The 22,742-nt window shown below is 31.1% G+C and overlaps 2 protein-coding genes across 2 annotated transcripts in view; one reads left to right on the top strand and one right to left on the bottom strand.

The window, feature by feature from the left end:
• The window catches only part of LOC111030657 (guanylate cyclase soluble subunit beta-1), a 35,041-nt gene that overhangs the window by 1,650 nt on the left and 10,649 nt on the right, over positions 1-22,742 (bottom strand). The window contains exon 13 of the mRNA XM_022310273.1: positions 22,011-22,168. Coding sequence (XP_022165965.1) covers positions 22,011-22,168 — 158 coding nt within the window. The remainder of the gene's footprint in view (positions 1-22,010; positions 22,169-22,742) is intronic.
• LOC111030659 lies at positions 1,316-15,984 on the top strand. The gene is made up of 2 exons (XM_022310274.1): positions 1,316-1,647; positions 14,020-15,984. Exons 1-2 carry the CDS (start codon positions 1,316-1,318, stop codon positions 14,684-14,686), a joined length of 999 nt encoding a protein of 332 aa, XP_022165966.1. The 3' UTR covers positions 14,687-15,984.

Below are 22,742 nucleotides of genomic sequence, written 5' to 3' on the forward strand. Positions count from 1 at the left end.
ATTAATGCATCGTTTTTACAAATAACTTTTGTATTTTTCGTTTTACACTGCGATCGTTGCTTAGTAATATATATCTATATACTTTTATGTTGATTGTGTCTGAATAACATTTTCGAGGATTGGCTGCATACCGTCCGTCGCCATCATTACATTAATACATAGCCGTTAAACCGTGGTTGTCGGTAGGTATACACACACACAAGATAATGATATTACCTACTATACCTATAATCCGAACGATCGACATACCGAACGTGAAAACCGATCGTTTTACTCGCGTAGGTGCGTCTTAATAGGTACGTATCGGGTGGCGCCGGTGTGACCACGTCTCGAGCCGGAAACGTGTTTGTCACACACACACACACACACACACACACACACACACACACACACACACACACGCACGTGACTTGGTGACGAGTTTTCGGAACGTTTCTGGTTCCTAGTCGCGGTCGGTTAGGTAAGGTTAACCTATGCGGAGTGACTCGATGACACCTATAACCGTGCTCGACGGTCAAGGGTACGACGATGAGATCGTCGCATACTAATTTAAATAATATCGTACACCTTTATAATGGATATTTGGATGTGATATTTTCAAATGCGTAACCCATCGCACATATAGAACATGTATAGTACGCTGTATCGAACAAGTCCGACTTGGATGATGTAGTAATATTGTTTACAGGGCGATAAAACACCAAGTATGCTATTGCTATAGCTAATACCTATAATTTTATTAAAGATGAGGGTATGATTTTTTTTTTAAAGCTTCAATGCGATTGAAATTTGAGAGAGTAGTTTCTGAGTTTTCAAATTATAACAACGGTATCTATGAGTTTATAGAGTTAGTTATATCCTAGTTCGATTTAGATGCATCATCTTTAAAATCAACATTTAAAAATTCTATTTACAGTAAAAATGGTGGTTAGCGTTTGAAAATAAGAAGTTTGCACCACAGCAGTCAACAGTCCACTCCTTACGCTCCTAAAATGGCATGACAATGTAAATATTTTTAAAAATTCCGGAAATCAAAATTTTAACGAACTCATTTAAACGAAGTGGATAAAATAGGGGTGAGCATACTCGATGAGTCACCCTGTGCTTAGTAATAATATGTAACTAAGATTTATGGCTTCCGAGGGCGGCGGTAAATCATAAATCGTCATTGTCGCCTGTCGTTCAGTCGGTCGGTCAATGGGTAGGTCGGTCGGTTGGTCGGTCGGTCGGTCTGTCTGTCTGTCTGTCTGTCTGTCTGTCTGTCTGTCTGTCTTTCTGTCGTACACGTCTTGACGAACGCGTTTCAGGAGTGACTATGCAGGCTGTGTTGGACGAGTTCTATGCGCAAATCGTGGCCAAACTGGAACGCGACGAACTGATACCGGCCTACAAGCGGTCAATGCACCGCGAGTACCTGGCCACCGTGGTGGACGGGCTGTGCGGGCCGTGGTGCGGCCGGGACAGGCGTCGAGCTTGCGAGGCTGCGGTGGCCGGATCCGTGGCCTACCACGGCCGCGCTGTCCGAGACAACGGGTCCGTGTGTCCGCTTGGCAAACACCACGACATGCTGTACGTGATGGCCCGCTTCGCAATGGACGCAGACGCCGGTCCCGAACCCGTAGCCGAGCTGTTGGCCGCCATTTACACGTAATTTATCCATGTTATATTTTTCGTTTTTTCTAAGTTTTTATGCGATCGTTAATTCGATTAGAGCAAATTTGATTTAGTCAATAGCATTAAATAATTAATGTGTATTGGCGGGAGGCTTGGGAGGGACATAATTCGAATTAAAAAAATACGTTTATAATATGCACCAAAGTACCGAATTAATATACTACTTATATACAATTTAATGCGCATTATGTTATTTCATGTATATCCTTATTGTTCACTTTGTTGTTGTTTCTTAGCCTTAGGACAAAATATGTAATTGGAATTTAATTTAGAGCATAACTTTAGTAACTACAGTACTGATATAAAAGTATTCGTTTCAAGCATGATATAAATTATTTAAATTTTCATGTTAAATGGAACATATTAATAAATACGATACATGGCATAATTTATTATTAAAAATATGGTCTGTGATACTTCCATCTCAACAAGTCCCTATTAGTTCTTCTAATCTATTTTCTTGAACGTTGTTCGATTGCCATCGAAATATGTTACAATTCTATGGATGGCAATAGCTGAATCAGACTCATTTTGATAGTTAAGGTTCTCATAGGTGTTATACAATTATTTGTACAGTTCGGTCGTCTTCGCTATGATGTATCATCATATAATATTATGTTATCATGTCCCTCCTCTTTTTTTTTTGTTTTTCAAACGTCAGACGTCAGAATTAAAAAAAAATATTAATTGTATGTCCTCAATACGCGTTCGCTGTACCTACATATATGTGTATAATATTACTGTGTATCTAAGTGATAGATAATACGAGTATGTGTAATATAATATGTGCAATACAGCATTTAAAGTAATAAAAATAAAATACTGTTGTGGTTTATGCACTCGTTTGTGTGTTAACGTTTTTCCACTATTGGAGGTTTTATTCGTCAGAGGTGGGATATTATTATTTTACTAGAGGTATTTAATACATATTACGTGAGATATTTTGACCGTCATCCAGTCAATCCGGATTAAGGACTCAATGGACCCCGGAGCGTTACACGAAGTTGTGTCCCGTGCTCCGAACGACTACAATTTAAACGACCGACTTTTTAATTGTATATTTCCTATATAGACAATATTATTAAAAGTAAAACCATTATACGATTCGATAGGTGCATGTTAATGTCATAAACATAATAATATAATTATATCTATTTGTCGATTAATGAACGGGTTATCATTCGTGATACGAATCATGTGAATTCAGCACAACCCCCCTCCTAATTGTCGAATCTCGAGAATTTAGTGATTCATAAAAATTATATTGTAGACTCACATAGCTATTTCATTTAGCTACTATTTGTGTAAAATTCAAGAAAAAAAGTCGTTACGGGAGACCACTCTCAATTTATTATACATAAACCGGTGATATCTGCAGGCATCAACCTCATTTTTTCTATAATAATTTATAAGTTTACTCCAGTTCCACATATTCAATTATTCAGATTTATTATACCAATTAAGAAGTGTCCTGTATTAATACAAATTAATTTTTTTCCAAATGAGTTTCAACTTTTTTTAATTAGATGTTGTTTTTTATTGTTTAAATGTCAATACATCTAAATTGAAAAATAAACAATAAACTATTCACTTCTTGGTTATTAATATCAATATGAATATATATAATAGGTACTAAGAATAGTCTTTAAAAATGGTTTTATAAAAATATAAACGTACCTAATATTACAGGATGAAGTATATTTTATTATACTCAAATATTTTCACTCATGTGCTATACAATTTTGATAGATTAATAAATTAATAACTTTCGTCTTAAATTCAAAACATCCGGTATCCGCTATACATGTTTCAAACGCACTATCGTGGACCTATTATTCTTAGTGCACAAAATTTATTAAGTCAAATACAACTCATTCGGATTTTGATTTAGATACATCGGTGTTTCCAAAAAAGGCGTCTGATTAAAAATTCACCGAGAAAAAATGCGATTTTCATTTAAAAGTGAAAAGTTAACATTGCCACTAGACATTCGCTCTAAATCGTAAACAAATCTCAGCAATTGAAAATGTGGTCCTAAAGGCGTATACCCAAAAGTTCCGAAAATCAGTGTTTGAACAAATTCATTTATTTTTGGAAAAATAGAGGTGTGAGCGCGCTTGGTGAATTGCCTTGTATATTTCGGCACCACATCTATCTACGGTGAGTGGAAACCCTCCATAAACCTAGGTGGTTACTTCGACGAATCCACGGGCCACGAACGTTAAATATGTAGTTCTCTAAATCGGAAGTGACTTATACTATACAAATGAAATCGATCGAAGTCTCTGCAGTCTCATAAAATATCTTGTTATTAGCTTGACGAATTGCTCGATTTGTCCCACTTCGACATTAGCGTAACGTATATTAATATTATATAGTCGACGAGACACTCGGCGGCCGCGGAATACGATTGCGATTGAAATCCGTGAAAGAATAATATCATCATCATCGAGAGCGATGTACAAAAATTATTATTATCACCTAGCAAATAGAAATCTCATCGTTAGGAGGAAGTTTATTAATGAAAATGTCTACAGTATATTATAAACTCTCTACTGTTCTACCGATCGCGTTTACGTGCTTTTATATGATTAACATAATACCGTTTGAAATCTATAGGTAATTGAAGTATATAAATCATGGCATCATGCCACCACCTAGAATAAATATGTTCGTTTCTCTTTTTTCCTTTTCTTCAAACGAAATAATTTAAAAATATTATAATTGTTTATTTTTCATTAAATAAAATAGATTTAAATATCGTTACACAATAATTAAAAAAAATATTATTATTATTATTATTATTGTCAGTTGATTTTGGCGCAATTATTACATTATGTTCAGTATTTTAGTACTATTATATCACATCCTGCATACCGTTTGTTAATGCTTATTTTCGTAAAATGTTTCGTCGTCAGCTTAGAACTCCCAGACTTGTTTACATTATACATACATCATAATACGAAACATAAGAAATATTTCGGAAGCGGAAGCCGCTTGTATACATTCAATTTTTGGAGTAGGAAAGAGTTTATGGTCAAATTATACACTTTACAAAGTCCGATGATATTGCGAGCTGAAAGTAGTATTATTATAAGGTTTTTATTTAAGCAAGGAATAACCACATTTATAGATAACTTGATAAAATAAAGTCCAAAAAAATCAAAGAAAATAAAATTAAACAATTATACAATTACTTCGAATCATTTATAGTATCGATTGTCATTACCTCATTAAGTTATGGTTTTTAAAATTTCAAACACTTCGTTAGTATTTTACTACATACTAATTAACCTTCGGAAGGTGATTAAATGAGTTTATATTAGGATTGTTATATATCTCAGGCCCCTATAGTATATAATCTATAAGTAAGTGACATACTACAGATTTTGAAGTCTGCATACAAAGCGCATGAAAGCATCTCATTAGAACATCAACTGAATCATATTTCGTTTCTATATATAGTCATATTTGATCGTACACACCTCATTCAGATTAATAAAAATAATACACTTAATATCACTATCATTCATAATATCCGACATATTAATATGAAATCAATAAATCTGTTTCTTATTATTGTAGTAATTGGTTGTTATATTAGTTAGCACAATATTGAAATACCATTATACCAGAAAAAGTTTTTTTATCAATCTATAATAATGATCTTTCATTAAACAATTCAATGTTAAAAGTAATGTTATCAAAATTGGTTTGAAGTTTAGTTTTAATTTTAAGTTAACTATAACCTTGCTTGCAGTCATACACTATCCTACCAAATGAAAAATATGTACTAAAATTAAGAAAACAAGGAACAATAAATTATATTTTTTTTTACTACAAGGAACTTTTTATTGTTATATTGTGGGAAAAAAATGTAAAATTAAAATTACAAATTATTGTATTTAATAAAAGCACCTAGTTATAAAGATATAAAGAGCCACTTTGTAATTGAATAATTACGAATAAAAAAAAGAGAAATACTTTCTTCGGGCTAATTAGATTACAAAATGAACAATCGTATCCGTGTATATTCAGTGTATTCCAAGAAAAAATGAATCATCCACAAAAGTACAAAGTAAACAAATAAAATAAAATATTTTTTTTTTATGTCCTATAGATTGAATTTTATTTGAATTAGACATTATAAGATGCATAGAAAGTCCTTAAAATAGCTAAAATAACTAAATCATTAATATACTTATATAATATGGTTAACAACGTTTACGTCATTTTCACGTATCATACGATTCATGCGTATGTATCGTGTATATATATATATATAGATATAGGTACCCATTATATAGATTTATACGGACTAATTTATTTAAGGTCATTTTTTAAAACTATCATATTAACAATAAAATGTTTAATTAAGAAAATACCTTTTTAAAATCGTCAGCTATTTGTTTGTACCTAATGTCTATGTCTCGGTAAGTACAGGCGCAATTACTAAGATTTGCTCTGTGTAATAGGCGTAATTTAACTTAATAATATGTATGCCACTCTTGAAAAAAGTATTTATTTTCATTTTAAATAATATAATGTTCTTCATCCGTGTATAATGGTAGGTATATAAAGTATGCAAAGTTAGTAAAGTATCATATTTTACGAAATCGCACTCTAGCATAAGAAATGAAATAAATTATAATATATGCGTAAATAGGTAGGTAGGTATCGCGAAAATTGAAATGACTGTAAATGGTAGATTATGCAAATAATACACATTTGTCGCTCCAAGAATAGTAATGTATTATGCGTTTTATTTTTTAATTTAGTTTGAGTAAAAAAAAAAGAAGAAACACTTTAACATAATAATATAGTTTCTATTTTTAAGTAAACAAACGTCTTATTTCTATTCCTTTTGCGTAAGTTGAACAATATATATTTCCGGTCAAAAATATTAAGATTTTTAGATTTTAGAATAGCCGTGAATCGTATAAAGAGAACATATGGCTAGTAATATAGACTAGGTATAGTATAACATGTATTACAGTGCTGTATGTATTATTTATAATATGTTAGCCATTTCGAATTCAAACGTTTGATTTGCAATTTATTATTTCGGATATTTAAGTCAGGAACGACGATGATAAGTAAAATATTAAGAGTTTCAGAATCAAGAAAAAAAATATTTATATACCTACATGACATTATTATTATGTTGGAATCGCAATACACTGTGAAAACCATGACGAATATTAAATGTTATTGTGTAATGGATTGCTCGTTTTAGAATGTTTTGTTATCGGGATAGGTGTTTGCACTACAGTTAATTTTTTTTTAATCGTATTTCTAATTCGGATCCGATGAGATATTAAAAAATACAATTCGTTACGTCATGTATTAGAATTAGGGTCTACTATGCACATTTGATTTTTTATTATACAAGGTCAAGCTATAAACTGAAACGTGGGAAAAGGACCAATGCACTTATAATAGGTACTTACTTATAAACATTTTCATTTCAAAAAACTGGACCATTACACATTTAAAATAAAAAATAAATTATGACAAATACATCAATACTCTTTTAACGTACTTATATACTGCTTATTAGTGTTGAGGTTTGAACATTTTGCATAAAGCTGAAGATAGTCATGTCCTTATACGTAGGGCTAGGATTTAAGTGCATTCAATAATTGTAAAAATATATACATTTGTTATATACGTTAGTTTATAAATATCATGTATCATATATATTTTCTAATTGAATAAACTGCCTAAAAATACAATGAAAACTGCAAGTATAAATACATAATAGTAAATTGATGTAATGTAAATTCAACATATTTAAATCATGTAAATCATGTAACGCCGGATGATAATCATGCAACGATGTTTAAAAAAAAATTTAAAAAAATAAAATATAGGTGTCATATTTAATATTTTTGACTTAAAAACACAACAATTACAGATATTTATAAGATAAATAAGATTTTACATTCGCTTATACAAATAAATCCTCGAAAATCTATTACTAGATAATATGCAGTTATTTGCATTTTGATTAAAATATGCAAACATATAAAAGACAAATTGTTTAATAAAATTCATTGTGAGGCAAATCATGGATATAATTGACGACCAATGTATTTGGACTAATAGAAAAAAACATTTTTAAAGTGGCTAGATATCCTATCTCTGGTCATATTATATAAAAATACCCCTCCTTATTATAGAATGTATTTAAATTTTAAAAATTAAAACTAATCGACAAATTCATACTACCAAATTGTAGTTGGTGCAAATTATTCAAATACTGTATTTAACATTAATACATAACACTCACACATATTATTGAAACATCCAAACGACGTAAATCGTGAATAGTATGTTTAATTTTAAAATACTTTAGATTTTTAATTAGTAATCTAGCTACCCCGTTAAAGAGTAAAATAATGTGTTATTGATAGCTTATATTACACATTGTGCATTGGTATTGAATAAGTTTTGAATAGTTTTAATGAATTATATTTGTATGCATTTCACGCTTGGTAAGGGATTGCTAAATCACCGCATTAAACCTTCGTGTGACGGGAGCTGTAAAATTAAAGTACTTTAGTTTTTAAGTCTGGTTAAAACAATAGTTCGTTTAAATTACATTATTTTCATGTAAAACAAAATTTGAAGCCTATTAAAATTTTCGAATGTTGTTTTAATAACTAGGTAAAATTTATTTGTATAATATCATATTATATTGACAATATGCGTTTTAAATATTAGAAAATTTTCACCTATTTAATTAAAATTTAGTTTAAAATATAATTTAAAACGCAAAAAAAAACATGAAGTTAGTACGTTAGTAGTTTTGTGTACGTTGTCAAACATTGTGTTTGTACTATTATTTCCCAGTCACGATTTTTCGTTTGTTTACACATTATCGTCCTGACCTTGAGCCAAAGAAACCAAATTTAAAATTTGCCCTGATGTATTATTTAGTGTCTCTTTCGACACGTACAAAATAATTAGTTTGCAATATTTGTATTCATACGATCATACGGCGCAAATGCCACCAATTAATATCCGGAGTTATTGTTATTCCATTGTAGCACAAGGCCAGTGGAGCTTATGTGTGGGGTCCTCCCTAATACCTCGGGATGTCAAGCCTATAATACGGTATGATTTGAGAGTGGTACGTTTTGATTACAAGTTTGTTGACTTTACTTGGCCTAGTTGGGAAAAATATTCATTGACATTCCGTAAGTGGTATTAGAGATATCATCATTCAGATAGATAAAAATACATTTGTATTTATTTATTATAATTACATTATCGTATTGAATTTCAACTCACGTATAACGTAATATATATAAGCCATCACGAAATAGAAATGATGGGCATTATTGCCAAACGTTTCTTTTTTACGAAAGTTTGATAGGAGCTGTCAGAATGCTTACAGGTAGGTAGTTGAAGATGAGTTATTTTTTCATACATTTTGATCTATATGGGACTTGAATGTTATAGGTATTACTGATTAATGTCGAGTATGAAGTGTGATTTTTCTTACGTCAATATATGCTAATAATAATATGTAGGTGCCTGCTGTACATCATTGTCAATAACACACATATGTATATAAGTGTGCCAAAAAAAAAATTACAATTTACCTATAGTATATTTTATTTATATTCAAATGTCCGTTAATTACGAATGTTTATTTCAATGCTTTCATGGTAAATGGAATATATGGGGCTTAAAAATCGTGTAGGATAATATTTTTTAAAAGTGGAAGAGTGCGAGTTGACACATGTCCAAGACAAACACTTTAACGAAACGCCAGAAGACCGTGTCGATGTCTGTAGTTGTAATTCTATGTAGGTACCGCGTAGCTCATGGTCCGGAAGTGCATTTATAATAATAATAATAATAATAATATTATGACCTACAATTTCTCGGAACTATTAATGTTACAGTATTTTTAGTCTTACTTTCGTTCCCATTCGGTTAAAAACTTAACGTCTTGTATATGAATGTTTTATTTAAATTGCGTAGAAGTCAAATAGGTCAATTTTAATTTTAATATACAAGCGCCTTATTCATCCTAGTTTATTGGTTACCGGTTATTGCCTACTGGTTATTATTTATTACTATAAATATAAAATGTTTGTGTAATGCATATATATATATTGTACATTATAAACATAATTGTACGTATAAAATGACAATAAAATAATTTGTCGAGTATTATTAAGAAGTTATTAAACTTATACAGCATTGATAGTCATGGTAGTTGGCCAAATAATGTTTAGCAAATTTTTGTGTAAGTACTATAATAAATTATCACAAAATATTTTTGTATTATCATTAAAAAAAAAAAAACAATTTTTGCAAGTATTGTACATAATTTATACTATTTTCACTAGTTTTTAACTTTCAGGTAGTCTGGAAGTAAAATACCTATAATTAGTTAGCGTTTGTGTTTATGACAAAAATATTTAGATCCTTGGTAGTGTAGGTGGTACTTATTGTATCATTTGAATGCATTTTACTAACATTATTAATATTATAGCACAAGTTTCTTGTCTGATACATTCGAAATAAAATGTATACTCGTGTTTAGAGGCTAATCCTAAGTATTAAGAACATTCATATACCTATACTCAGGTTTAATGGATTTAAAAAAAATGTGAACATACTTAACGAACTGTATCCTTGGATTTATGATAAAATTCAACTTTGCTATTCATCCTGCGTTAAGACTAACGAAGTATAGATATTATTAGATACATTCAAGAAAGCGAAATCCTTGAAAACGATAATCATCAAAAAACTATATAGGTATTATATTCCATAATATTATATCCCATAGTTAGGTCTGCTTATAACTGTAACTTTGTTTGTACACAATCACAATGGTTAGCTTAGATTACATTAAAATTATGAAAACCACATAATGTGGGTACACACTATTATATACCTACGAGTGTTGGGTCGGCTATATTTGATATTCAATTATTATTGTACTTGATTTTTATGGATTTTGATTACGAAATATCCGTTAAGCACAAATACTTTGGTATAATTTTTTGTTTTACAAAACTAAATTCAGACTTTATATTAGATTCTGGTTAAGAAAAATAATTTACGAGTAATAAGTAATTATGTGAAAAATGTTGTCAATTGTTCTCAATTCTTATTAACAGTTATTTAAAATTGTAAGTAGTTTAATTGTATAATTATATTTGACCAGTTGAGCTCTGTGTTGTTGTATTTATATATTATCATGATATAAAACGTCATAATATACCTACTTTTCATTATCTAATAGGTATACTATAGAGTATAGGTATTAATTTAGATGTATTTTAATTTTTAATTTTATATTTTTGAACTAACGCCATAAGAGTTATTTTAATTTAAGTAAAAGTTGATTACAATGATTAGTTTACGAGTATCACTTGCGCATTGCTTTTAGTATCATTACGTTTATTATGTTGAAAACTAAAAAAAAAAAATATATACTTACATTTAATTTTAAACCATACCTTAAATTTTTTTATGGATGTTTTTTTTAGTAACTTCATTAGTTACGCATTCTAAAGATTTCTTATTGGTTAGTTAACTTTTATGTGGTAGGTACCTGTATTATCCATGTATTGAATTTTATTTTTTTTACATTTGTAAAGTGTGTTAATGATTTTTTAATAACTGCATTTGTCTACCACGTATGGGATTGGTAACACTTAGTTAAGCATTTTACATAAATTAATTTCATTAATATATTATAACAGTGCAATATATTAATATTTTACATAGCTAATGAATGTCAATGTCCTATTTTAATTTTAGTTTCCTTGAATATCCTCGTATCAAAAGTGATTTTTTATTATTTATTTTTAGTTGTGTTATTACAACTTTAAAAATACCTACATGATTAACAAAATTATAAATGTACTAAATTTTGTTCATCATGTATAATTTTTACAAAATTGTATAATAAAGAATATCTATATTTATCTGTTATGTTCTAGTGATGTTGGTTTGGAATCAATTACTTTGTTATTGTTCTTCCTGTATCGGCTATATCCTATGCACCAAATTATACCAACGAACTACTGAACGGTAAAATACTTAGAATTTGAGATATTGGGTTTCACTTTTTAGTTTTTAATATTTACTTTTCGTTTTGTTTATTGGTCTATTGCTTATTTTCTATTAGTTTTAATTTTATTTTACCAGATTTGCAAAACGACTACCTGATACATAAATTAAATCTGTTGATTCATGTTTAATTTCTTTTTTTTTATGATGATATAAAAATCAGAGAATGTTATTGTTTTTAGTAATTATTAATTTGCAAACAATATAATATACTCATTGCCGATAATACACTATTTTAATCGATTTTTTCAATCAAACAGATCATAACCTGGCCTGGGAGAATTTTTATTGATTACATACACTAGCCACTAGGCTTTCGGATTTGATCCATAATATAATGATATACTAAAGATTTATTCGAACGTAGTTATCCTGTCTTACAGCACATGCGTACCCGCGAAACAGACGATAATAATAATAAAGAAATACATAAAGCGATTTTTGTGGTTTTGTTCCAAGTCGTTTGCATGGAATAGCTATTGCAGTGTAGGATTGGTACTTGCGGAAACTAGCGCGTGATAATATAATAACGATATTATAAACGCGTAATTAGTTACAATATTACTTCGAAGAAATTGGTCATTTTCGATTGGCGCCGCGATGATGCCAATCGAGTTAAAAATCAGAACCCGGTCTTGACTCATGACCACCGGACGATCACCTATTGACCCACTGGCCCAACACCCGTTACGGGTCGTCGCGGTCGGTGTTACGACTTATATCATAATATTATACGAATATGATAACTTCGAATATTTTTATTATTGTTGTGGTACGTGCGCATTATGCGTATTACGCCCAGGCCGAGTGCAAAGCCATAAAAATGCATATAATATAGGATGTGAAATAACAGCAACGGCGTGTTAACCCTTTCTCTACTTCAACCCAAAACACAACTTATGTAAGTGCACATGATTTTGTACGGTTAACAACTCACACGCATTGCACTTTGGCCTAACAAAATAATAACAGAAATGCAGACGTGTTAAATAATATAACCTTATGACAATAATAATACGTGGAATCTATATAGTGTACTGTATAGATTTTCGCGGTAATCCGCTACAAGTCATGTCCCACTACAGTCATCCGACCCTAATTATTATTATTGGTACTATCATAGGTACTGCTTAATACGTAAGCTATTGATAATTTACGTGTTAACCCTTTCTCTGCTCCTACCCAAAACACAACTGATGTAAGTACACATGATTTTACTACGTTGCAAAACTTAAGATAATTGCACTTTGCCCTCGATTAATTGCCCTAACAAAATAATATAAATGCTGATATGTCAATGTAACCTGTGACAATAATTCCTCTGTAATGATATGTGGTACTTTTATTATAGTGTGCTGTATAGATTTTCAAGGAAATAAACTACAATTAAAGTCATGTCTCGCAGTCATCGGTCCCTAGTATTATTAATGGTACTGTTATAATATTTTTTATTCTGCCAAATACAATATAATTTATTGATAATTATTCCGATAAACCAACTACATTACTTCATGTTTATAGGTGGACATACAATGTACACTATAATGTGTACGCGAGATAAAAAAGTGTAAAAGTATTATACCACATATTAGGTAATATTTTAAAATATAGCAAAAAAAAAAAAAATAATAATATAGGGGAGTTTCCACCGCTTCAATATGAATAATAATGGTCCAAGATTTATATTCTAAAAAATACAAAATATAGGGTATTATATGATGTTTAAAATAATTAAAAAAATTGTTTATATTTATTTTGTTCTACATTGAAGATTTTAAGTTACGAGTATCACGAAGCACGGTCTTCCATTAAGGCGCGCAAGTTCAGTAGGTAATATAGTTTTAACTGTTTCCTCGAATGTTTACGACGAATGCAACTTTATATGTTGCTATTATGCAGAAATATGCATTTAATGTGTTGTAATTCGGAATATGCAAAAAAGAAATGCAGTGATGAACGTTTGCATAAAAATAGGTATATGCTAATACCATAATATTATTTAATCCATACAAGAATTATTATTAGTATTAATATTCATAAACAATCATGAACCTTATATACATATAGATCTCTGACCAGAGTGATTTCAAGTCAAATGTATACAAAATTATGCATTTGCATTTAAATCTAAGCCACGAGTGTAGTTATACGAATATCATTATATCATGTTTATGTTCATTACGACCGTTATAACGGAAAAACGTATTATTATTACTATTATTATTTTATGTGTCATGGCAGGTGCGAGAAAACGTTGGAAAAGCTTTTCGAGGGCGCCGTGGTGGGCAGCAAAGTGGCGCGCATGATCAGTGGCCGGTGGACGGACTTCGGGGCGACCGTCGCCGACAACCGGACGGCGCTGGCGTTCTATCTGGACCGGGCGACGCGCGCTAGACTCCTACTCGACGGCCGCCGAATGCAGGACGTCTGGATGCGGTCGTACCGGGCGGCTCCCGTGATGGTGGCCACGGCCACGGGAGACCTGGCTGCTGTGGCCATGCTGTTGCGGTACGGCCCAGACGAGCGGTCAGTGCGCGCGGCCATCGCGTACTTACGCCGCCGTTGCGCCGACCAGGACCGTGGCCCGCCGTTCCCCGATCGCGTCCAGTCATGCCTGGAACTGCTGCTCAGAGCTGTCGCCTGCGAGGGTGGCGGACACGGCAGTGTCAGCGGTGACAAGGACGGCAGTGGCGGCGGGTATGGCAGCCGCGATGATTATGACGAATGTGACAGCGCCGGCGGTGGTGTCAGCAGTGTCGTCAAAGTCGTTCCGGTGACGCCGACATTGCTGCACCTGGCCAGGTGCGCCGTGCGCAAAGCGTTGCACCAAAACTTCAATCTACCGCACGGCATCGCGCAATTACCCGTGCCCAGGTCATTGGTATCGTATTTAGATCTCGAGTGTTGATCCACAACGTACTACTCTCCCCTACCCTTCAGGCCATTCGGTACACCAGTCATCGATATTATAATATTGTGTGCGTTATGCTTTTAACTGCACCGGATACGATCGCAGGTCGTTCAAATAAAATAACGATACAGACTCAACTAGTTGTATCATTTTTTTATATTTGTTATCTTATTATACGTTTCTAATAGTTTTGCTACATAATCTTTCCGTAGTTATCTGAATGCTTGTATAAGTGATTTCGACGATCGTCATAGGTGCAACTAGAGACATTTTTCTGGGAGGCTTAGAATTGCATCAGCAGCACAAACTCTGATAACTGATATTTCAAACAAAAATATGGTTAAAAAACGGCGAGTGCTACTGATACAACTGGTTGCCGAAGCCCTCACAAGCTTCCCTCCTTAATTGCACCTATGACTATAGTATGTTAATGTTATAGTGTTAAGACTGGGTATGTAACTAATTGTAACACTGCTGTAATACTGGTTAAAATATTGGAGGCGCTCTATTCGTATGTAATGCAGAGAAACTCTCCGCGCGTATAATAAAGAAGTTAATGACGTACATTAGTCTCGTTGTTTTCATTAATTAAAACGTCTATTTATTTTGTTAAGTGTACGACGGCTCCTATTGCATTATATGAATTTATACAGCGCAGTAATAAATTACCTACCCAAAGAGTGAAGTAATAAACTACTGTGACTTTAGAGTAGGTATATATGGCTTAAAATAAATAAATAATTGTTGTACCCACAGTCAATATTGAAACAATTAGTAATTGTATTGCTCGTCGCTGTTAATAATTTCTATTATTATTATTTAATAAGCCACGAAGATGAACAATGTAAATGAGTAGACGTGTCCTGTGAACTGCTTTGTGTGATGCATAATGTGCATAATATTGTGTATTATAATCGTGTTTATTGTACAGCTTTGGTTTCACGATCGACCAAATTATTCATGGTGAACTTTCGAAAACGATCATCGTGTTGTATTGACAAGTTATTTTTTTTATTGATATTCCTGGCGAGAACCGATATATTTTGACATATTTTATACCTCATATAAAATATGATACCTTCTGAGAAACTATATTTTATTATGTGTGAATAATTCACACAGTGTGATATTCAGGGTAATGCTAGTCAGTAGGTAAATAGGCACCTACTCATTAGCATAGAAATTGATTTTAATATATTTTGTTATACTATATTATCATATTATTTACCTATGTATGTACCTTCATTTAATAATAAAGAACATAAACATCATTATTATGTCATGTATACAAATTGCAAAAGATTTTATTTATTTAAATAAACGATTTGCTATAACTATAATTTATGGAATAAATATTTATTTTCTAATCATATTTTAAATTCTACCTAATTGATCTATAAGATATTGGGTACGTATAACTACAAAAATATGACCGTTCAACATTTAACGCAATTGGTTTGTTTTTTCCAGTCAATATCTAAAATTAGGCTCACAAAATGTGAAAGTTTTACTACAGAAATTTGAATAATATTATTAACGGTTGTCAATAGTTGGTGCATTACATTAATGTAACGTTTTTCTGAAACTGGAGATGAACCATTTTTTATTCTTGTTTTCTCTTTACATGCACTCATAATATTTTTCCTACATTCATGTAAACATTGGTTTTTTAAAATATATACAAACGTTATGCAACCATTATAGCTGATCCGAGACAGTAAATATATTAGGTACGCGACATGGATAATATTTTATTATGGTATGTCACTACATCATAATATGTTGTACTTAATAAAAGTTAAGTGGTAGTCAAAAAGTTGTTGAAAATTTAATAAATGAACCGATTACAACCACATTAGTTATGATAGTTATAATAGGTAGGTACAAGTATTTAAAAAAAATATAGTAGTTTTGACTTGTTTTTTTTTTAATTTCAATATAAAATAATAAATATTCTATATCAAATGATATCCTTTACCTATACCATGAAAATAATTTTGTGGAACAATAATAAGTTCTGATTAACTCAATGATAATAGTTATTTATAAATGCTTTTACTGTTTTCTTTCAGAGTGAATGTTGCTTTAATTTTTTGGTAGTGACTGGCTGTTGCCTGTTTGAAAGTTTATACAATCCTGCAGAGAAGATTAAAATTATTTAAACGTATTAAACCGCACATTCGCTGTCACCCTTTAAAATACTTATAACTCGGTTCATTATTAGATTATCATTAACGTGAAATTGGGCAATAGTTCGTTAATATTTTCTCAGTCGTTGCTCGTTAGTACAGCTTACTACAGTAATAGTTTAACGAGCTGTAATGTTTTCCGAAAAAAAGCAACATCATCGAATGCTGTAAATGGTGATAAAGTGTAACAATGTAATATTGTCAATGGAAGTATGTTTTAAAAGCTCAATTCACTGGTGCAGCTACCTAAGTATGTTGTATCTGCAGTATGCCAAAATTAAAAAAGAAAAAAAACAAAAATTGAAATATTAATGTTCACCGTACCTACGCGTACTTATTAGGCATTATAATTTGTAATACTCTATTAACACAGTTTTCCTATACCGATTCATCACCTACAGGCCCTATAATATTACCTACGTAATTTTATTATCAGTACCTAGGCTAATATTATGCTAAATTAGTATTACTGAAAGATACTGTCAACTGGGACTATTGAGGTGTAAAATATTAATTAAAAACTAAGAAAACTTATTTTTTTTAGTGAGTAGCTAAATATTAAAATGGTCCGAAATATAAATACAGGCATGTGGAAGGGACCTGTAAGGCTGGTCCTTCTCTAAGGTAGGTGTATGATGACTTGAACAAAAAAATACATAAATGATCCCCTCAAACAGTTTAAAAAAAAACACCAATATATTATGAAATATTATTGAAACTTGTTTAATGTTAAGTATTTTAAATTTTGTCCACGAATACACACTCCACAAATAAGGACCCGACTTAAATTTAATATTCATTTTAATCGAAGGGTGACCATCAAAACTTCTAAGGCTCTTGGAACCAAAGTGACTTTATCAACCCTGCATCATTATCATAAATTCGTATCGAGGTATCAGACTACAATGGAGTGCAGAGTGGGTTTGAAATACAAACTACAGGTACTTATTATTCAATTGCTAGCATGAAAATTTCCAGCAGCTCGAATCAAAGTTTTGGTTTGATAAACAATTTAATTTTTAATTAATTATTTTAATCATACAACTTTACGATATCGTTGTAGGTACTTAGGTACTGGCGCACACAAATATAATACTGAACCCATAACAAAGTTGCAGCAAAAAAAATTACTCTTTTACTTTTTATAGTAATTGCTAATAAACCATAGCTAATTATATATGGCATCACTTTATTTTCGAAGTCATCAACCGTTCACCAAATGTTACGTTTGCTCAGTAACTCTTAAGTAATTGTACACCGCGGCCAGCGTGCAGTGTGGCGTGCAGGTCTCAAGACGTGTTATATACAATATTTTTTTTGTTATGTCCCTAGAAATATGTATTTATTTGTTTCTATCTTTGTAGTAAAATTTTTTTTTATAGTTTTAATGCGTTCAGTTACCATTTAGGTCACAAGCGCCTTGCATCTATAATAATAAGAGGTATTGTCGAAAAAATCTCGTCGCCAAAGCGTTTTATAAGCTGTTACACAACTATTTGTATATTATACGTCCCGCAGTGAGTATTATTATCAATTTGTTTCTCAATAACAACGACAACAGTTGCGTGTTGAAACGTTGTTTTAAGTGATTTTTTTAAGAAACTCCATGTAGGTACTAAAAGTATAATAATTATTATTAAATTAACAATTTGTTTTTGTTTTTTTTCCATCAATATTATATAATTATTAATAATAATAAATTTAGTAAAAACTATTGCACAAAAAATGATTTGCAGTTTGTATTCGCTGTTAAATTGTTTGGGCAGGACCAAATTGACAGGGCACAAATTTGCACGATTGTATACGTCATAATAAATAAATAAATAAAATGCTTGGGCTCAGAACCAAAAGGTACTAATTCAAGCTCATATCCATCATTGTAGGTCCGGTTAGATAAGACAGTTTTAATTTAAAATAGTTTGAAATGGCTCTCCTGGATAATTTTATATTTTGAAATTGCACTTTTTGTTTCTAAGCCCACGCATTGCCCGTAATCTATATAATATATACTATGCATTATGAATATAATATATACATATGGGTATTTTAAGAATTTGAAAAATCATTCAAAAGGTGTCCAAGAACGTTTTCAAAATTAGACGCAGCTCGAAAAATGAGAAAGAACCCAAATAATTAATGTAATCATATAACAGCAAGCAAAAAAACCAAAAAAAAAAAATTAAATAAATAATTGCCAAGAAAATAGTACATGCAAGATTAATATCAAAACGGAATTCTGCGAATCGGCCAAGCGGCGGCGGCAGCGGGCGGGACTTAGCTGATGTGCTCACGATCCGCATGAACGCATACACTACGGTAGAAACTTGTTATGATTTGACGTAGAAAGATATACGTATACCTACCCTAACTACAACAACTGTGTACAGCTGTACGCATTATATCGGTGCTGCAGGAGGGAAAATGAAAAACGATGATGGAACGCGCACGGGATACGACATCGTTGATAGTAGTTTCGGACGTGAGTGTGGGTAGGCTAGGGAGGGTAGTTGGGTATACATGTCATAGTGTATAATAATATTGTATAGCGGACAGCAAGACGAACAACAGCGAGCAGTAGAAAAGCGATGGAGACGGGGTTGTAGTTGCCGAACGTTTCCTCGTGGGGTGTTTTATTTTTTTAATTCGGATGCGAAATATCTCTTCTAACTGGCAACATTTTAAGCCAAAATATAATCTCGCTCTGATGTACAAGTTCTTTTTGTTGTATTTTGCGTTACGCGTCTCGCAGTCTCCTCATTTCGTGACGCCACCTTGTTATCTAATCGTACCTACATATATCTATAATCATAATAATATGTACGCCGGACGGTAAACGACCCGTACGATACGACGCCTCCGTGACCAATTATTATTCGATTTATTTATTTTTTCGTTTATTTCGCATTAGAATTCGGTATCGAAACGACAGCGGCGGCGCACACGCAGGGTGACAATATGCTTTGTTTGCCGCCTCGAAGTTAAACGACCGTGAAGTCTGCTGAACGAAATCGAATTAATACAACACTGCGAAAACGAAAAAAAGTGCAGTCCAACCCAGCGTTAAAGCCGAAAAAAATGTATTATTCTACAGACATAATAATAATTTATCAATTCCCTCGCCCTTTGTCAATGTTAGAATAGCGCATAATATATAATAATATAAAAGAAAATATTTTATTAATGAGCCGTTGTTCGCGGATGAGAGACACTCGCGTCTTATTGTTGTTCTATATTATTATGCAAAATGTTCATAAATTCGTTTAACGTTATTTAATTGCAATCTTATATTTCGTCGTCATACAACTGTAGGTAGTCATAATATTGTTTATAAACCAACAACTTAACGTTAAAAGAAGTCTGTTTAAAAGAGTATAGGTATTTAATTTTTTCGTTAACGTTTTTTTTTAGGAAAACGTATAAATATTATTTAAAATTCATGTAACCAAAAAACAATAAAGCGCTTGAGAGACGCGTGTCTTATCATGCGATATTAATTTGACGTTGTAATAAAATAATGGCTCTGAATATTTTTGAAACGGTGTTAATTAAAAATAAGAGTTGAGTAATAAAATTGAAACCATTATATCAACTAATTGTGCTAAGTATACATAAGCTTACAACGCATAAATTAAAGCTCGTTACTGCGATCGTTATTCGTTTATATAAGTATATACCTACCTGACTATGATATTATTTATATACTTATCATCAATGTATTTAATTCTCACAATGAGATATTATGTTGTGATAACTAAAATATGATGTAATAAATATGAGATAATAACTTTGTGATTTCGAATAAACATTAAGGTTAGTTTGTTTAATATCATAGCATGATATTTGATATAATTAAATTATGGATCGACGTTTTAAATGTATTTTTTAAATTAAAATAATTCATCTCGACTCTATAGAAGTTGATTTGTTGTTATTCTTTGTACTACAAATAACATAACCACCTTACACCACTCTAATAATATTATATAATTATTATTACACATCTTTGTGTCGATTTGATTAGTTTAATGATCGTCCGTACTAATATATTTTATTGATATATTCATCGTGTAGTTCTGTTCAAATAAAAACTCAACTGATTTTTATTTAAATATTGATGATAATAGGTTATACATGCAGTAATATACTAGGTAGGCACTCGTATTATAACTCGAAAGTATGTTATATTATATTTAAAATACCAACTCAGGGTATTCCGCTTCATAAAATCCGGATTTATGAGAAACAATATTATGTATAAACGCTCATATTATATAATTGTTTATACAGTCCATGGACTCAGAACTAAAAGGTGCTATCTCATAATATACAATTGCGTAGGAAAGTAATTTTTAACTTCAAACTACAATCTTCTTTCATAATAAATTATTTTTAATGATTGCCAAATCTCAGTTCTATAAATAAAATAATTGGTTGATATTATATTTTTTTTTTAATTTGGTGGTTACAATTTTTTTTATCCTGGATTAAATGTAATTTTTCCCGTTAAACAATAATCAGTTGAACTAAAGATGGTGTTTCATAATGTTGATATCAAAATAATTGATTCCCTATCTATTTACAGAATTATTTATTTTTTTGATAAATGTACAAGAATGAATAATATTGTATAATATTTTATAATTATTGTATAGTTCACGAAATTAATACTTGTGAAATATTACCCTTTGGTTATCATTAATTATTGATTAATATTTTTTATCATGTAAATATAACCTTTAGGTGAGAACTGAAAAGTATTAGACACATAGAACACTATTAAATAGGTAGGTACCCTGTACCCAACACATTTGTTAGTTGTGTTGATTTAAAACTTTATAGTTTTCGATAGCTCTTTAAATATTTCCACTCTATGGTTGTTCATGGGCTTGAATTATAGAGAATTAATAACTAAACTAATATATATATATTATATATAAATATATTTAAAATACTTTGGTTACGAGACCACGAATTTACCGTGATATTAAAGTGCGCCATAGGTACGACCAACGACATTAATATAATTTGTTCAACAAAATCAATTTAAAATCTGAACAAAATTTGTTTAACAAAATCTTAACTACCAGAAATAACAATAAAAGTATTATATAAATGAACATCGATGCACTTACTTGTATGCGTTTTCTGAGACGTTGATTTTTCCCGGTATGCCCGTGGTCTCGGTCCTGCTTGTCAGATTTACAGTGTTACCGAATAAGCAGTACCGGGGCATTCGGTGACCAATCACTCCCGTTACCACCTCGCCGCTGTGTATGCCAATGGTCAGGCGCTGAAAATTTTTTTTTTTAATTAAAAAAAAAAACAACAGTATATATAAGTACAGTAAGTATATAAATATTTTACTTATCCTGACAATAATAGTTATAGAGATCTATAATAGGTGTTATCGTTTAAACAGGGTCATTTACCAATCATGCTCATCCCATTATTTTTCTTCAATAATACAGTGGTTCAAAATCTGAGTTTTTACTTAAAGACCATATTTTCAAATTTTTGTGATTTTGTCACGACTTAAGGAGTACCCTACAGAGATATAAACTTATGTTTTTCAAATGAGAACCCCTTACCTCTTTCTACTGTAAATTTATTATAAATGAGATAATTTTCTGAAAATTTTGACGAGATATGAATGATCAGTTTTTGTGTTATTTAACTTAATGTACTAAGGATAATATTTATGGTCCAAGTTTTGGAATATATGGGGTATAAGATGATTTGAAAATTTTAGAAATTAATATTAATTTATCAACGCTTATAATATTTGTAAGAATGGTCCAAGTGTAATAAATAATATAAACCCAATATTATATCTATTTTATATTTTTCTAAAACTATTTTTAAGA

The sequence above is a fragment of the Myzus persicae genome, unplaced genomic scaffold (genome assembly GCF_001856785.1).
Source record: "Myzus persicae strain clone G006 unplaced genomic scaffold, MPER_G0061.0, whole genome shotgun sequence".
Classification (NCBI taxonomy): Eukaryota; Metazoa; Arthropoda; class Insecta; order Hemiptera; family Aphididae; genus Myzus; species Myzus persicae.